Source organism: Martes martes (assembly GCF_963455335.1).
Source record: "Martes martes genome assembly, chromosome: 6".
NCBI lineage: Eukaryota > Metazoa > Chordata > Mammalia > Carnivora > Mustelidae > Martes > Martes martes.
This window is the reverse complement of record NC_137893.1, coordinates 90,850,662-90,869,755: the sequence shown is the minus strand read 5'-3', so window position 1 is coordinate 90,869,755 and position 19,094 is coordinate 90,850,662. Positions and strand designations below refer to the sequence as shown.

The following is a 19,094-nucleotide window of genomic DNA, read 5'->3' as shown; positions in this document are numbered from 1 at the left end:
TAGCCTCCAGAAAAATGACTGAAAATTCAGTGTGCTTCTTCAGAAGTCACTCTGTAGTTTTGTGACATTTGTTCACTTATATCTTACTAAGTATTCATGTTAGAATGCATTTCCAGATCTTATCAAAACTGCACATAGTTCAAGTTTTAGGGTTTTCAGTTCCGTAAAAACTAAACCAGTTTCTTACTAGAGCCACTAAAGAACATTTCAGGTAGAATGTTCTAGATTACTGCACACTTTATAGGTATATAGAATGGTAACATATAGTGGTAATGTACAGTTGTACCCTTTGAGTAATTTCACTCGGGTTAAACTTACTTGGATAGTCCTGTCTATATTCAGAAAGAAAATTCCGTATTTAAATAAGGAGCTTTGTTAAAGGAGTCAATGATACAGTGAAAAGAGAACAGGTTTGGAGTAGGAATCATAAGTCTTTCTAGCAATATGTCCTGCCTTTATGAAAAGCCACAGAAACTCTAATCCCAGTACTAAACACATGACTCGGCTTGGCTTCTAAGATCAGAAGGGTTAAGGAGAGATTGGGGTGGTAAGGCTGGCTGAAGAAGATGCAGAATTGTCTGTACTAAATTTTTCAAATTTTCTGTAAATTAAAATTATTTCAAAACAAGTTTTTTTAAAAAGCCACAGAGAGTAAGCAAGCTTTAGTTTCTTTGTCTCTAAAATGGAGACGTCGCTAGCAGCGGATCTTCCTACGTCTCACAGTTGTTGAGAGGACCGGCAAGTAAGACAATATACACGAAACTTAGAAATGCTGCTGTTCTGTGCTCTGATTCCTCCTCACTTGACTTCACCCATTGTACCACCTCCGAGCTTCCCTTGTGCCGGCTGCCAAAGTTGCCCTCTGCTTCTTTCAAGTTTTTGTGGTTGCTTTAAGGTGAAACTGTGCCTCACATCACCAAGTTACTAAAACAATTCTCCTTTCTTCATCTTTCCTCATAATCCATTCCACACCCTCTCTGTGGCATGCCTGCTGTAAGCCTTCTTACTTAAGAACTGGGCCTAATGGCCACTGACATTTAATCAAATAACAGTTAGAACACATTTACTTATGAGTAAAGGCTGATTAAAATTTGGGCACTGACATCTGAGGATGGGAATTTCATCATCAAATATCTTAACAGAAACCATTTTGTTAAATAACCATAATTATAGGTTTTACATTTATGATTCCAGGGGATTTTGCTGCTCTGCATTCTTTGAAGCCCAAGAGGCTGTCATAGTGTTCGGGCTGCTGGAAACACCGAATCTAAGTGCATCCAGGGCTTCTTCAGGAGATAAATCCCTCCAGTGCTTAATCTTTCAGAGATCTTGAAAACACAGTGATTTTAAAGATGGTGTCTGGTTTTGTTTATTTTCTAAGTTCAGTAGGTAGACTTTTTTAAAGATAAGAGTTGAAAATAGACATTCCTTTTCTGAATGTGTAGACATTTCTGCTTTTTCCTATTAAATATTTAGGAATTTTCATGTATTACATTGGAAACAAAAGCAATTTCGATAGCTATGATGATTACTGTTGTATTCACATTATAGCCATATTTGGTCAAGTCTGTTGCTGGTGCTTTTCAGTGATTAAAACTTGGCATACTCTGGAAATCATTTTCTTCCTTTGTTTTATGTTAACTCGTGCTTTCAGCTACATCAGTGTCTGTGGCCTGTTTCTGTTGATGAACTTGTTCACTTCTGACTCATGAAAACAACTCAGCCAGTTATGAGAAAAGAAACTTCAGCTGTAAAATGATGAAGCGCATTCTTGGTAGGGAATAAACAATGTAATTTGGTTTGTTTTGTTGCTAATCTTACCTCAGATGGTACCCAGTTGTAAAAGCCTATTTTTTTCCTCTATAATACATTCCCTTGAGAATTTTCCAGAGACTGGTGACTTCATTTCTTCACTGGGGCATGATGTAGTAGTCTTCATTATTCATCTTCTCATCACTTCATCTTCCTTCTTTATGAATTTTTAAAGTGTGTGTGATTCAGATTTACTGTTAAAACATGTTTTTTGATAGCCCCATTCATATCAAAGTTGGTCTACAGTAATATTTTCCTTCAGTTGAAAATTCCTAAATGAATCATTTGACCATCATACTAAGCTATCTTCCTAGTTAGAATACTTAAGGTTTACTCTAGGAATAGCCAATTTTTTAAATGCTGTATATACAACTACCAACATAAATTCTGAACAGTGAAGACTTTAAACCGATCGCTCTGATCCATCACTGAGCCAGCTAGTTGGGCTGCTGCTGGGCATTTCTGGTAGCAGTAGTGCAGCTTGTGGACAGGAAGGAGGGTTCTAATGCAAGGTGAGGACGGGCTCTGTCGTACTGACTCAGGAGCGTTCCAAGTAACAGCATGTGTTTTGGTCCTAATTTTAGAAGCACTCTTTCGTGCATGCCCCACAGATAAACCTGTCATTTTTACAATAGACTGTGGTGTCAGAACCAAGGAGGGGTTTAACTGAAATGACACAACATGATTACATTTTTAAAGATCACCCAGGTGGACACATGGGGGTTAATTGTTCCCTCAGTATCGTGGACATCTTGTGATCTTGTGAATCTCATGTCTAAAATGGCCTCAGTTCTGAAATCAGATACAGAAGCATAATGCTTGTTCCTTGAAGGGCAGACAGTGTAGGAGAGCAAGTGGTTTTCAAATTCTGTCTTACGATTTTTGGTGTTTCACTGGGGAATACCTTTCAGAAGAGGAGGAAAATTAGAGGGCTCTTAAGTCCACTTCTCTTGCCTCTATCAAAGGATCTCTGTTTTTGGCCATTTCATTTATGAGGGTTCATAGCAAAAATAAAGAACATAAACTTTGAATAAGACAGACTTGGTTTGAGATGGCAGCAACCTTATTTGTTTAACAACCTTAGACAAGTCACCTAACATCTGAGCTATAGCTTCTTCATTTTAAAAATAAGAACCACATGTGCCCCTTGAGATTATTAGAAGACTTAAAAGAGATAATGGAAAGGACCAACCATGGTGCCTGACACATAGTACTGAGTCAACTAGGGGTCGTCCCCTTCCCCTGAGAGCAGTGATTCTCAGTTGGGTATGATTTTGCCCTCTAGGGGATATCTGGCAATACTTGGGGACTTTTGGTGTTCACAACACAGGAAGGAATAGGTAGAAGCTGTTAGTATCTAGTCAGTCAAGGTCAGGAATTCACTGAACATCCTACAATGCACAGGACAGTCCCCACAACAAAGATGTCAGTAGTGCCAAGGCTGAGAAACCCCGCCTTCGAGGTTTTAGCTTTTCCACATACAGAATGTAGAATGAATATAAATATAAATATATATTTAATTCTACTAATGTTTATGAAACACCTGCTGTGTGTCCAGCTCTTTGGGGATTTAGCAGTGAATAAAATAGACACAGTCTCTGCCTTCAAGTACCTTTGCATTCTAGTTGAGAGGAAAGGGACAATAAACAAATAAATATGTTAGTGTGGCAGATGATAGCCAGAGCTTTGAAGAAAAAGGAGGCAGCGTAATAGATAGAGAATGACCGGCAAGAAGCTGCTGTTTTATATGAAGTTGGTCATACACAGCTTCTCTGATAAGGTGATCTTCGAACAGAGACCTGAAAGAAGTGAGTGAGCCAGCCAGACAGTGATGTGGCGGGAAGATCACTGGGACAGGGCTGTAGCAAATGCAGAGGCTCTGGGATGGGAGTGTGTTTGGCATTCTTGAGAAACCTCAGGATAGGCCAGTGTGGCTGGGATGCAGAGTAAGGAGGAGAGTACTAGGAAATGAGACCAGAAAGGTAACAGGGAACAAGACTGTGTAGCGATTTCTAGGCCATCTTGAGAATTTTGACTTTTATCCTATGTGTGATGAGACACCATTGGAAGTTTTAATCATAAATGACATGACCCGGTTTTCATCTTTTAAAGGCTCCCTCTGGCTGTTGTGTGGTGAATGAACTGGCAGGAGTGGGGGGAGGAAGAGTGGAAGCTGGAAGACCCATTAGGAGGTTGTTGCCATAATCTAGGGAGAGAGGATCATGATGGCTTGAACCAGAGCAGTAGCAGCAAAAGTGGAAGGTGATGAAGAGTGGTTTATTCTAGATATATTTTTAAAGGTAGGGCTGAGGGGCCTTAGAGGGAATTAATTGATGAAGTAATATCAGATAAAAATTTTATTTTTACATGCAAAAATAAAATCCTTATTAAAAAAAAAAACAACTTAAATGTATCCCATAGCAACAAAGGGAAGTTCCAAGCAGGAACTCCCTTGTTCTGTTAGAGAGTTCCATCTATATCCTTGAGGAGGATAATGAGAGCCACGTTGCACTGACAAGCTTCCTCCTCCATAGGATTTTATTTTAAAGGTGCCAGATTTTCCCACTATATAAGTGAAGCCAGCCTCCATTCGATATGTGTGTTAAACTGCTTGAGAATTTGAGCTTTCTAAATGAAAATGGAAAGGTCTACAGCTCTAACTCAAGGTTAAAGAGAAAATATGGACTACATTTTGTGCAGGAGTGGCTTTATATGCATATTTTCCAGGCATTTTTGTAAAATTTTATCCCAAATAACTAAAATATTTAATTATATCCTCCTGTATTTGCTAGACTCTAAAGCCATGTCGACTCATCTGGATATTACATAAACCAATGAGAATGCTTAGGAATGTTATTCAGAATACCTAAAGAGCTTACATGTATTAATTCAGTACATGCACTTTTGGATATGCAGCCAAATAAAAGCCACAAAAAAGGGTTACAGCATCCTCAATCAGGAAAATAAAAAAGAGGTCAGTCTTTTTCTATTACTTTAAAGAACTAGTTTGGGTAGAAGCTCACATAGCTTTTTATATTATTTGCCAACCTAGTTATTCCAGAGCATGTTTACAGTTTCAGGGAAACGTTAGTAAAAATTAGTACTAACATTGTATGAGGATTTACAACTAAACATGGAATTGTGTGGTTGCGTGGTACTAGATTACAAGGAAAAAAATTATACTTTTCTTAGAGGACACACATTTTATTCCAGGATAGGAAATAATTTATTGTATGTAATCTTCCCCACTACTAGCTTAATAAATTCATATTTAAAAAATTTTAATAGATATTGAAACAATTTTAAATGTACTATTCAAGTAACAACTGTATTTTCCTTATGTGACCAATTCATGCTCATTCTTGATAGTTTAGAATATAATAGAAAAAACTCCTGTAGTCATATTAATTAGTGTATCTAGACCCATTATAGAACCCCCAAAATTCAATATTTTGAAACAACTCTATTATGAACCACTATCACAAATACCCTTTTGTCTATTTCTCAATCACTGTTGCTTTGTGCTTTCTGGGAATTACTCACTTATTTTTAGCACAAAATTCCCTTTAACCCCCTTGAATGTTCTCCTAGAGTCTATAACTACTTCTTTAGGGAACTTCCTATGATTACTATAATATATTCTTAATACCTTGGACACACAAAATTGATTATTTTGAAAAATCATGTGGGGAGAACAAATAAGCACCGATGGAAAGCTTTATTTTTTAGACAGTGAAATAGAAAATACATTTTCTTTTTATTCAGTTATATGATTCAGAAACAGTGAGGATTGCATTGGCTCCCTAAATAATACAGTAACATTCTCTTTTCCCCCTCTCTCGCCAGCACTCTCTCACTCTGTGAGGATGTATATCCAAACCTGTGCTGTTTCTGTTTCTCTGTGATTTCTGCCTCTTGATAAAAGCTTTGCTTATTAGTGTGTGTGGACATTTATTTAATGACCTCCTGTAGGTCAAGCAAAGTTAATTCAAGAGGAGTTTCTTTACTTTTAAATTCTCTCTCTCTCCTTTTTTAAAGATTTTATTTATTTATTTGAGAGAGAGAACGTGAGGGGATGGCCCGGGAGAGGGGCAGACTCCCTGCTGAGTGGGGAGCCAGACACGGGGTGCACTCGATCCCAGGACCCCGAGATCACGGCCTGAGACGAAGGCAGCCACTTAAGCAACTGAGCCACCCAGGCGCCCCTAGATCCTTTTTATTTTTAAAAATATTTTTTCTTAATGTAATTCAACTAAGAACAAGTTAAAACATCACTGAAATGTGAAAGTGAAAAACTAAAACCTCCCTGTAATGCTAACCCCAGAGATACAACTTTTAAGGGGATATAAGTGTAGGACACATGGAAAAGTGCAGGGGTATAATCTATCTAGAAGAACAAATGTTCCAGAAGAGAAATCAGGGTGACCTGAGAACTTCAGAAAAACTTCCTAGAGGAGGTGGTACCTATGCTGAAGGGCAAAGAGTTCAATACAGTGTGGAGGAGAGGGAGATGGCCAGCACAGTCATGGGGGAGGGACACGGGACAGCAACATGGCAGATGTGACAAAGGGTGACCTGAGTAAAGCACAAAAGATATTAGGTTTGTTGAGAACACTGCTTGCCTATAGAGAATGAGCCAGATTATGCCTGCATTTGGAAGCCAAGCATTTGAGCTTTAATTTGATGCAGTGATCAGCTGAGAGCCACTTGTTTAAGTTTATGAGGCAGAGGAATGAAAGTGGGGTGGGGGGTTCAAGGAGGCCCTGATATGGTAAGGTCTTGCTATGTGCCACAGCCTTTTCTCTCTATTTTTATTTAAAGTTGTCATACCCAGATGGGTTGGTAGAGTTAAAATATTTGGGAGGAACCAGCCAGGAACCGGTTGCAGGACTCCAGGCCCAAACTGATGAGCCTTGTAGTTGGGTGTAGAAGCAAGGAAAACGTACCAGATAGTTGGAGGGAGACTCACTTGACTCTTGGGTAGGATAATCCACTAAATTACAGACTGATCCCCAAGCAGAATGAGCCCACACCTGGGTACCAAGTTGACCCCGCAACAATCCAGGTAAACCCTTTAACCTCAGCTTCTTTATCTGCAGGGAGCTGGGGATATGGTTTCTAAGTTTCTTGAGCAGTCTGTGGTGTTTACTGATCTATTTAGTATCATTCTGCAGATGAACCACAACATACATGAACATGTATACACATTCCGTAATTTGCATGTTTTCACATTGTTGGATGCCGCCGCCAACCACTCCATCTGAGGTTTTCAACTTCAGCAGCCGATTCCTGTTTAACATGAGGTCGTTGGCAGATTACTGTTGGCATTTTGCCTTTTCCATGCAGAAGGGACTCGCATTTCAGTCATGGAACTTCTAAGAGTAATCAAAGTAAGATTTTTATTTAAAAATCCAAGGTGGGGGGCACCTGGGTGGTTCAGTGGGTTAAGCCTCTGCCTTCAGCTCAGGTCATGATCCCAGGGTCTTGGGATCGAGCCCCGCATCAGGCTCTCTGCTCGGCAGGGAGCCTGCTTTCCCCCCTCTCTCTGCCTGCCTCTCTGCCTACTTGTGACCTCTCTCTGCCAAATAAATAAAATCCTTTAAAAAAAAAAAAAAAAAGAAAGTCCATTGACATTAACAAATTAATTGTAATCCTAAAAAAAAAAAAAAAAAAAAAAAAAAAAAATCCAAGGTGGAAGTGAGACAGATAAACTTTCATTTTGGTTTAAAAGTTATGTTCTGTGATTCCGTATTGCTGGAGAAAGATAAATGTCATGTGTCTTGAGAAGCCGCCAAGAGATAATGCCAGCACATAGTTTCTCTAACCTTTACATATGCTTCAGTGAAAGCATGTGGAGAATTTAAATGAAACTGTATGCTGCATAAGTAATCTGGCCTCAGACTGGTAGAGACAGAGGCAAATGGTGATTGTCACTGCTGAAAATATTTTTCCAAGACACAAGCAGTTTCATGTTAATTGAAATGAAAACATGGTACTGAACATTTAAATTAACAAATCCATACTAGGAGTCTGTTGTGTTCAAGGTATCAAACAAACAAACGGATTACACTAGGTAATGCATCTGTTGGGACATTTCCTTCCCTGTTTTCATTTAGGTAGGACCCCTCCAAAAAAATGAGTTCATCTGGCATGGAATTCTGCCTTCTGAGTTTGTTTTACAATAACCAGAAAAAGCTGTAACTTCTTAGTAGTGAGATGAATGACTATTAGCATAACTATTCTCTCTTACCTTTTTAGAAAGCCATTCGAACGAAATTTTGATAGTATCATTGGGTGCTCGGAAAATCTTAGGAATAATTCTTCCAAAAGTGAGTTTTCCTTGTATGCCCCTATATGGTAATACTTTGTTATGTTGTAAGACTAGTAAGGTTTAATTTTTTAAAAAGCCTCTGGGTATGCACCATATTTTTGTGAGTTTCCAAGAGCAGTACTAATACCTAATGAAACCAAAGAGTGGGTAGAATTAACAGATAAGAAGAAGACAAACTGGACTTGCAGATACAAAAGCATGACTAGTCCAGAGATGACCTTTCGTTCGTGTGGCAGTCCATTGTGTAATTCGAGAACATCCAGTATGAACAGAAGCTGTGGTTAATCTGCCATGATTATTCAGTGATACACCTCGGAGAGGTCATTTAGACCCAAGTTTTATTTATTAGCTTGGCCTCTTTATCAACTATATGTCTTAAAAAAAATTTTTTTTTTTTTTTACTTCTCTGAAATCTCAGTGTCCTCAACTGTAAAATGGAGCCGTTAAAACAGTTTGTTTTAAAGGTTATTGCGGGGTGCAGGGTGGCTCAGTCGTTAAGCCTCTGCCTTCGGCTCAGGTCATGATCCCTGGGTCCTGGGATTGAGCCCCACATCGGGCTCCCTGCTCCGTGGGAAGCCTGCTTCTCCCTCTCTCACTTCCTCTGCTCGTGTTCCCTCTCTCACTCTGCTTGTGTTCCCTCTCTCTCTCTCTCTCTCTGTGTCAAAAAAATAAATAATATCTTTAAAAAAATAAATAAAGGTTATGGTGCTGCTCTCTGAAAAGAACAGATAGGCATTGTCAGCATTGTCACTGTGACATGCTGTCCTATGAGGCTTATGATTTTCCCCCTTGCATCTTTTCCAGAGATTTCCTACAGTACCGGGAATAGAAAAGGACTGTCAGGGAGCACTTCGGTGTGGATTGGAATGGGTGATCTGAATCGAGGCGGAAGGGAAAGTGGAATCAGGACAATACAGGAAATAGGAACCAAGCCTTTTTAAAGACTTTGTCTTTAAAAAGCTGCCTACCATCTCTGGAATTTGGACAACTTAATTACAGATATTACAGTTCCTGATTTTAGATCAGACAACAAAGATTTATACGCGTTTCTTTTGCCTCCATCCATCTACCCATCTGCTCATTCAGCGAGCCGGCAACGTTTACTGGGGCCCCGGTAAATCCAAGCCAAAAATTGGCCAACGATGAGATTAGAGGAGAACATAGTTACTATCTTTAAAGAACACAGAGCCTATGATGGTTAGATATTTCCTGCCTTTCCCAACTTTGAGGTGATAGTGTACAGACTAGAGATAATGTAATCAGATGCTGAGTGATTTGGATCCTTTTGCAAGGCCACTTTTGTCCCTTTCCTTTGGTTATTTGAAATAATTCATGGGGAAGAGAGAAAAGTAAACAGAAATTAGCCTGATGACCATATCTGTATCATCCTCGGCATCCTTGACTGCCAGTCCGTGTCTCTGATCTCATTTTGAGTGCACTTGACCATGCTGTGAAAAGCACGCATGTGCTGTGTCATGTAATAATCAAGGTTGCTGGTGTTTGTAGAACTGCTGCCCAACCTCGCTCACCTCAGGGCACACACAGAAAATGATATTGTTTATGCCACACCGAGGTAAATGGACAAGGCAGCTTATCACGAGGTACCAGCCCCGGGGTTCTGCTGCCCCAACCTTGTGCAGCACTGAAAACGTGGTTGGGGCTACAGTGTGTTTGCACACCTGTGATGTGTTTGCAGCACACCTGTGCACCGTCAGCTACGTTACATTTGAAACACCCTGCATTTAATTACCCCCAGGTTGTGCCTTCTTCGCTGACCCAGGGCCTTACTTAATTTTGTTTGGCCATGAACACTTTGAGCACGTTCACTATGGTGGCCGTGTGTTACAGTTTAGTAAGGGAATGTATAGACTTTAGAGGATTCCAAAGAAAAATATTGGAGTAAAAACATTACTGTAGGTCGAAGACAGCTTCTCATAATGAAAATAAGCTGGCTTGGGAACTGAGAGTCCTGGGCTTCCATGCTAACTTGGATCACCTTTGGCAAATCACTTCTCTCTGAACCTCAATTTCCTTATCTTTAAAATGAGGGGGTTTGAAAAAGATGAACTTTAAGTCACCCTCCAACTCTGATAGGCTGTAGTTTTGATTTATTTCTTCTTGTTTATTTTTTTTAGAGCATGCACATGCACATGCAGGGAGAGGGGCAGAGGGAGAGGGAATCTTAAGCAGGCTCCACACTCAGCACAGAGCCCAACGCAGGGCTTGATCTCACAACCCTGAGAGCCAGATGACGGAGCCACCTGGGTGCACCGACATGCCTGGTTCTGTAGATGCCTGTGCATCTTTGCTGTCAAGTCAGCTGCTCTTCCCTGAGCGTTTGCTGTTTGGATGCTTGGTCACTGGCTTCCTGCATGTGCCCTAGGGCCAGCTTCATGGGGCTCCACTGTTTCGATGCTAGAGGAATTGAAACCTAAGTACAATGCTTGATGAAGAAAAGATGATAGACACTCAGGCATCTGAAAAGAATGAAGCTAGCTGGGATCACTGAAAGTCCTTCAGTGTCTTTTAAGTGTGGTTCTGGATTCCCATCTAGCTAAATGCCTCGCTTGATTAAAACTGGCAACCCTGACAGCCTGAACCTCTTGGGATGAGTTTTCCTAACTTTCATTTCCAGAAATACTACTCAGATACATCAACCATGTAAGCATGTATGCAGAAACCAAATATCAATTGTCCAACTTGTGGAAGAAAAGTCCCATTAGGACTTTTCTTTTCTGTATTTATCTAAGTCCTTTCTGTTTCGCGTGTGTTGGGTGGGATGAGGCTGCCTGGCCGGAGAGCAGCAGAGAAGACTTAGAGGAATGCATAGATAATCAAGAACTAGCCACATTATGGTGATGGTAGTGATGGTAGTCCGCCATGATTGTAGACTAAAATGGTAGCATTTGTTCATTCCACGGAGGTTTCATTGTTCATTTACCATGTGTCAGAAATTCTCTAGGAGCTAGAAAAAAAATCTGAGAGATTCCTGATAAAGTCAGACAAAGACCCATTAATGATACACTGTTAACCTTAGAACTTTTTTTAATAGACACATCAGTAACTGATTTGTGATGTTCAAAATTCTCTCTTGCTACTGTCCATTATCATACACTTATTGAGTTATGTATCAGGTACACTAAAAAGGGCAAAACAAAATAATGCATTCACATATCAAAAAATACTTCTAAGTAGGCATGCCTGAGTGGTGTAGTCATTTAAGCATCTGACTTGTTTTTGGCTCAGGTCTTGATCACAGGGTTGTGAGGTTGAGCCCCACGTCAGGCTCCATGCTCACTGGGGAGTCTGCTTGGGATTCTCTCTCCCTTTCCCTCTGCCCCTCCCCACTAAAATAAATAAATCCTTTAAAAAAATACTTCAAAGTACATAAAAATTCACCCAATAATATACCCTTTAGGAAACATAATGTTTCAGATACAATGCAGAGAGGATCCTCATGCACATATGTGTGTATTATGTAATGTATGTATGTATATTATGTAATCACGTAGATGATACATGTTCAAAAAGGATACTCGAACCTAGAAGGTAAATAAAGAAGTCTGGGTTTATGTCAGCACACATGCATGCTTGTATCTATGGGGTGAGGAGGAGATTAGGAAGGAAAGAAGGGAGGGACAGAGTAGAAGAAGAGAAGCAAGGAAAAAATAGTCAATGGTCTTAGAAGAAACCACAGGAGTTAGTAAATTTTACCTTAACTCCCACCACCCCATCTATCTTTCCTGTACTGAGCAGCAGCTAGTGTACCATTATTCATTCCATCAACAGATATATCATCGGAATTAAGTTGACCACTACCCAAATAAAACAAAATGAAGAAAGAATAATTTCAGTTTAAAAAAATGTAAAAATATCCAGACGTTAGTTGTACTTATGTACTCCACAACTATGATAAAGAAAACTTAATGAAAGTCCTTCAAAGCAGAAAAAAAATTAAAATCTCAGGGAATTTTTTCCTTTCCTGGCCAGAATCTCATTCCAAGAAGTACCAGCCTGTCTCATTTCAAAATGTTTCCCTTGCCAAGGAAGCGGAAGCGGTCATATTCTTTCCCACCGAACTATGGGTGAATTATAATTATCCTACCTCCTGTGGGACAATGAAGCAGCAAACATCTGCTATACTGAATCAAAAACCCATGAGTGAAACTATACTAAACTGTGAATCATACCTGGACTCAGATGAAAGGTTTTGTGTTGTGTTTACCTTTTTCTTTATTTTCTTTGCCATTTAAAATATGGACTTGTTAGCTCTGGCTCCATGTTCTGAGGGAAAGTAGATAGATTCCATTCATTGACTCTGACTTTAACAATGAAAATCCCCAGCTTTAAGTTAGTACCTGGGCAATAATGATAAACAGTTTTCTCTGTTTGATTTGTTATTATCCCCTAAAAGGATGGTACAATTAAGAAAATTTGGCACATAGTCTAAGAAGTAAGATCCTTTAGTTTTTTCACTATAATGACAATAACAGAGGAGAAGAAAATGGCATTCTAAACTTCACTTCCAAAAGACTCAAGTTGCAAAACTACTGTTACTTATCATAATTTCAAGTTTCATGATTTTTATGGTAGTACGAAACTGTTTACTTAGTAAAGTCAGGAAAGGAAAATGGAATTTCAATTCTGCATTTTAGTTACAAAGACATAGATAATGGTCTACTTGCTCTGAAATATTGTTTATGTGTCTTTTTATCTGTCAGAGAGCAGAAAGACAAACTCGAATTATGGATTCGGCCCAATATGCAGAATTCTGTGAAAGTCGACAACTAAGTTTCTGTAAGTAAATGTTTGATTTTGCTTCATTATATGTTTAAGAGATCATGTGTTACAGATATACAAAAGTATGGCACAATCTCCATTCCTTAGAAATGGGTGAATTTAACATATGCGTAGTTATAATTGTTAGAAACAGCCCCTACGTTGTAGGGAACTCTACAAAAGATTTTACCCCACTCTACTGTTTTGTAATGAATAGTCTAAAGAGGTTTTAAAGTAAGACTCAGAGAGCCATGTTAATTATTCGCATTACTTTTAGTCCAAATACTTCCATTTTCTTTAACATTCTCATTTTATTTTCCAGTTTCTTCATCCTGTTGACACTAGTATGGCTGATCGTTCTTGACCTGTAATGGACTTTAGTAGCAAAGTCATGACATTTAAAAACCCCCAATATTAATAAATACCAAGCTTTCCATTTATTTATGCATACTCATATTACCACAAGGAAACGTATCAATAGTCTCTTCCATTTTTGTCCGTAACCTCCTACTGTGACACGCATTCAGTGTTAGCCAAATTCATCAGTCTGTAATATTCATCAGCTCTTTTAACACTAATAACCTAGTGATAAAATTAGGACTGCCCCATCACTGCACAGAGGCTTACTAAAAGTGCGTAAAGGCTCATGATAAATAGTGGGCTTGATTGTGTAGCGAACATCCTTACCGCAACAGTTCAATGATGACTAAGCCTCTGAGGGGAAAGGTCAAAGAGCAAGTGTGGTGAGAAGTCCAGTGAAAAATCTGACAGAAAAGCACATGACCCTAGTCTGAGGGATGATAGACACAATGGTGTCTTTAAATGGAAAAACTGTTCTGTGGTCATAATCACAATGTATTTGATTTGAAAAAAGAAAATGAGAGCTTCATTTATAGATCGTAAAGTGCAAATAAATGACACATTTCAAATAGTGCCCCATGTAAATGTCAGTAAAATATACGAAAACATGTTTTGGAAGCTTTTTTTCCTAACTAAATATACTTTGCAGTCTGACTAACAATTTGGCATCGTACATCTGTGAAGCATTAAGTAAATGACACTTCAGATCATGGCAATTTCAGCAAATGAGAGGTTTTTGTATTGTAATTTTTAGGTTTAAAAATGGCATTCAAGTCTTTTATAAGTATAAATCTCCAGTTTATAAAGTAACATTTAGTGCTATTCAACTATTTTTTAAAGTCATATTTTAAATGTAATTCACTTAAAGGAACAGAAGTGCTGTTTTCACACTAAAATGTATAGTCACTGAAGGGTCCTAATACATCTTGTGTTCGAAAATCACATTTTTAACAACTCAATTTTTTGTTTATAACTCAGTAATAAAATGTAATAAATTAAAAATTAATACTTTCCCTTTCTATACAAAATAATTATAGTTTAAACAGTATATTATGCTTACTTTTTTTTTTTTAAAGAAGAGGGATTTGGGTATTTAAAAATATTTTTTTGCCTGATGCCCATACACTTCATTATGAAACCCGAGTGGCAGAATCTGTTTTATATGCCAAAATGTTGTGGTTGGGAATGCTTAATCCAAGTGGGTCAGCAAATTCAGAACTAATACCCACAACTGGTCAGAATGTTAGGCTCTTTTCATTTTTCCCCTTCTGATAAATTACCAGGGTATAGGAATGACCATCCAGCTGTATATATCTTCTTAAATATTTGATCATAGCATTCACTGATTGGGACTACTGATGCATTTTAAAATTTATGAGTCTGTGACTTTATAGACTGAAGGTAAGTTGTAGAATTGGGATACTGACCAAACTCACCAGACTTTTGTTTTTATATTTATGTAAGTTAAATAGTCATTTCCCTTAAAGTTTTTAAAAATCTGATATTCATATTAATTCACGAAGATTAAATTTAGTTATAAATTGCTAAATCTTTTTCCAAGCCTTTTCCTTCAGCCTTTCGTTTTTTATGTGGATTTTGTAAACAAATACATAGATTTTCTTTTTTAGTCAATCTGAGAGTCTTTTTGTATTTTAATTGATGATTTTAATTTATGTCTGTTCAGTTACTTATACATTGGGTTTATATGTGCTGTCTTTGTGGGGTTTTTTGTTGTTGTTGTTGTTTTTAGCTTTTGGTCTTTGTGTTTTAAATTTACTGTGCCTTTTTCATTTGCTTTTCCTCCTCCTCTTCATTGTTCTGTTGGATTAATTGGATTTTCTGCATTCCATTTTTCCTGAACCAGTTTGTATAGTGTATATTTTAGTACTATTATTTTAGTTGCTATCCTTAATTTTTTTAATATATGTCTTTGACTTTAATTTTTTTAACTTGGTAATTAGTAAACATGCCTTGTCAGCCTAATTTTGTTTTTTCCAAGGCTCCGTAAGTGCTTAAAGCACTCATTTTTGTCTTAAAAATGCTTTATTTTGCCCTCATACTTAAATGGTAGTTTAGTTGGGTAGGAAATTGTGGGCTAGTAGTTATTTGTTAAAACAGGATATCATTGTTTTTTAGCCTCTGTTGTTGGTAAGAAGTCTCTGTCCACATGTCCTGTATGTTCCTTGTGGGAGAAACTAAGAGAAGAAGATGTGACCCCCAAGCCCTCTGTATATGGGGAAATGAACAGGTTGGCAGTCAATGACTGATCAATAAATGTGTACTGAAGGAAAGAAATAAGGAACCTCTACCATAAAAGACTCCAGGGAAAACCATGCCCTCTGAGAAAGAGTATTTACAATTAATCCAAATAGCAGTAATTTTGAAGAGATTGAAGTCATGGAAGAATTTCTTCAGAGTGGGATGAGAGGGCCCGAGGGAAGGATCAGGAATAGAAAGACGGGTGAGAGGGATGAGGTAGAAATAGTGAGAGAGTATCCAGAGATGTGGGAATTGGTTATTGAGAGAAACTTAGATTTTACTAACGGTCAATGATGAGAAAATAAACGTGTATGAGAATTAAGTAACCTTAAATTTCCCGTATGAAGTTATTATATAAAGTTGTATTAATCCCAGCACAAGCTGAAAAACCAGATAGTGTCAGAAGGCTGATAATCTTAGGAACTTCTGACCTTTGTTAAGGATTCTATTTTAATTATTGATCTATTTCCCCGATTATCCTTCCTCCTGATATATTGAGAAGAGTGGTAAAGATGAAGGAACTTGTTCATTCTGGTGCCCCTACGTCTCGATGGAAACCTACTGTCATGACTAGGAGTGCCTGTGCCTTATTTGCTGGAACGAGCAATACTGTGGGAAGGTCTGTCTCTGAAGCCGGCTTTCTGCAGGTGACAGGGAATTATCTCAGGGAATGTTCACCTGTTGCTGGAATAGCAGTAACTCACAGTGGTTTCATGGGACCCTCTGTACACCTTTTCTGCTACTGAACAGTTGAGACCCTACCCTTTTATTAAAGAAGTAGCTTTCATTCATCCATTCATTCTTTTTTTTTTCTGGAAATATTTATTGAGAGACTGCTGATGCCAGGCAGTATTCTAGGTGCTGGGGATACAGTGGTGGATACCCGGTCCTCATCCCTGCCTTCTCAGTGCTCAACATCTCGTGAGGGAGCTACCAATTCTGTTGCTTGGGTGGACAGATCCTACAGAATACTAAGAACTATCCCTTCCCTCTCTTTTCAAATAAATCGTTTAGTGCATAGTCACAAAATACCTTGTTTCTGTGTTCTTAACAACCTGTCAAAGGGAGAAGTGAATAAGGTACATTTTATTGATCTTGCCAAATTGCCGCCTGTTAACTTTGACTTCAGAAGTATTCCACAGATGTTGAACAAGTGTTTGTGAGCTAATGCAGCTGACTAGTTAGATGGAATGTTGCCTGTCAGAGAGTATGTGGAAGATTGGTTACTTTAGGGAGATAGCTTTAAGAGGATTGTCATAATTCTGCCATAGTTGACAGCTTTGGACATGCACTTCCATAGCAAGACTTCAAGTCTTCTGTGATTTATTGGGGAAAAAAAAACAACAACAACAAACTCTTCTGTACATGGAATCCATGAAGACCACATCTATAAGGATCAAAATATCATGCTTTGAGTGACCGTGAAGTGTTTTAATAGACCCATGGGACCTGATTAACCAAAAGAATAATCAGTGAATTTTTTAAAAGATTATTATGTCTTAGATATGACAAAATCTTTACCATCAATCTCTTCCCTGTGGATTACTGGTTAGATTATTAGTATCTAATAAAGGCCCTTCATGCGGTTAGACTCTGTTTAGCACTGTGGCATTTTGGAGAGATCTACCGGAAGATTCCACGTGCGCTTGGTACTGTCAGAGACATAATGCATGGTGTTTCTAACATGGTTCGAGAAATTATAAGCAGACATGAAAGGCTATCTGATGATACAAGAGTTCAGTGAATGCCTAGTGTGGGGAAGCACATGGGATGGGCAGGATTCCTGTGAATGAGGAAGAGAGGTGGGATGGCATTCTCTGGAGGGCAAGGAGCAGGGGTGAACAAAGAGAGGACTAGACTCAAAGCCAGGTAGCATTTCAGGAGGCAGTAATAGGAAGACAGGTTGAAATCAGTCTGGAGGGTTCTGAGAGTCTAGCTTAGGGATTTGGACATCTTTGTAGTCAGGAAAACGTAACTACAGGACTCGGTTTTTCCTATCTTATTCTAAATATGTGATTTTGAACCTATTCTGGCAATAGACACATTGGACAATGTATTGCAAATACAATTTCTGTATGTTCTTTCTCCACCATGGGTTCTTTCTTGCAGGAATTCCTTTCCACCAGAATAAATTAAAGTTATATCAACCAACCCTTCTGACTATTGTTAAAACCTAAGCTATGGCCAATGGTAACTTACTCAGATACAGTGAGAAGTGCTGAATATTAAGTCATTTAGTATATACCATGTTATGTAGCACAGATACAAAATCAAAGACCCAAATGCATAAGGAATTTCTTGGGGCTTGAATATCTCGACACTAATAAAACTTCAAAAACATGGCGTTTTATATGCATTATTTTTCAGATGTAATTTTCAAGAGACTTATTTTTCATTTTGTAATGGTAATATGCAGTATTGAAACACTCCAAAAACTAAATTTTCCATATTTGGGTTGTTTTTTTTTTTTTTTTGACGGCTAGCCAAAAAGGCCTCCAAATTTCGAGACTGGTTGGACTGCAGCAGTATGGAGATAAAACCCAATGTTGTCGCAATGGAAATTTTAGCATATTTAGCGTATGAAACTGTGGCACAGGTAAGAATGATAATATCTGTTATAGCAGGCCATACATGACTGCTTTCTTCTCCTTTTTTTTATTTGTCAGAGAGCGAGCAGGGGAGAGAGAGCATAAGCAGGGGGAGAGGCAGGCAGAGGGAAAAACAGGCTCCCCACTGAGCAAGGAGCCCAATGCAGGACTCAATCTCAGAACCCTGGCATCATGACCTGAGGTGAAAGCAGACACTTACCTCCTGAGCCACCCAGGCATCCCTTTCTTCTTACACGTGTCCATGATCAAAGTTCCCCCACCTGCTACTCTACCAGGAATGAAGACAGCCATGAGTTTTATCCAATGACAATCTTAAGTTTTCTGGAATTTAGTTCAGTTATGTTTCTTTGTATCCTCAGCCCTGGTGGGTGTTAGCCTGAAAGTGACTGTTGCTTGCAACTCGATCCTAACCAGAAATGGAATCCCTGCATACTTTTTCTCAGCATTGAATTCTCAGTACCCCTCTGCCTTGCTTAGAGATTGTTTTTGAACTTTGAAACATACCTTTCTTGCTATGTACAATCTACTGAGTGCTTACCGAAACCTGAGTCCAGAATTGCTGCTCTCTGACAGCATCTCAAAGCATGGTCCTCTGACCACAAGCGTCAGCTTCTCCTTGCTTTTTGTTGAAAATGTAACCCAGAGCATACCTATCGAATTAGAATCTTGGGGTCTAGAGCACTAAAATCTGTATTTTAAAATACTTCACTAGTGATTATTAATTAAACTTTGAGAAGCGCTCCCTTAGAAAGTCAGAATATATTGTTTACATTCACGGGAAGGTCTTCTTACCAACAAAAGCATATGCTCGTGTCCAAAACACAGATTTTTAGATGGGCTATATTATCAATAACATTTGGAATGTCTTGCTTTTAGTTTTGCCACTTCAGTGATATTGCTAATTGATTATTTCCAGCTCTGTTGACTTTATTTTCATTACTCTG

At 38.5% G+C, this 19,094-nt stretch overlaps 1 protein-coding gene across 3 annotated transcripts in view; it reads left to right on the top strand.

The window, feature by feature from the left end:
• SUPT3H (SPT3 homolog, SAGA and STAGA complex component) overlaps positions 1-19,094 on the top strand; it is a gene marked incomplete at its 3' end in the record, with an annotated part of 536,454 nt that overhangs the window by 417,703 nt on the left and 99,657 nt on the right. For all 3 annotated transcript variants that reach the window (XM_080805744.1, XM_080805745.1, XM_080805743.1), the window contains 2 exons: positions 12,865-12,940; positions 18,025-18,137. In XM_080805744.1, the coding sequence (XP_080661870.1) occupies positions 12,865-12,940; positions 18,025-18,137 (189 nt within the window). The remainder of the gene's footprint in view (positions 1-12,864; positions 12,941-18,024; positions 18,138-19,094) is intronic.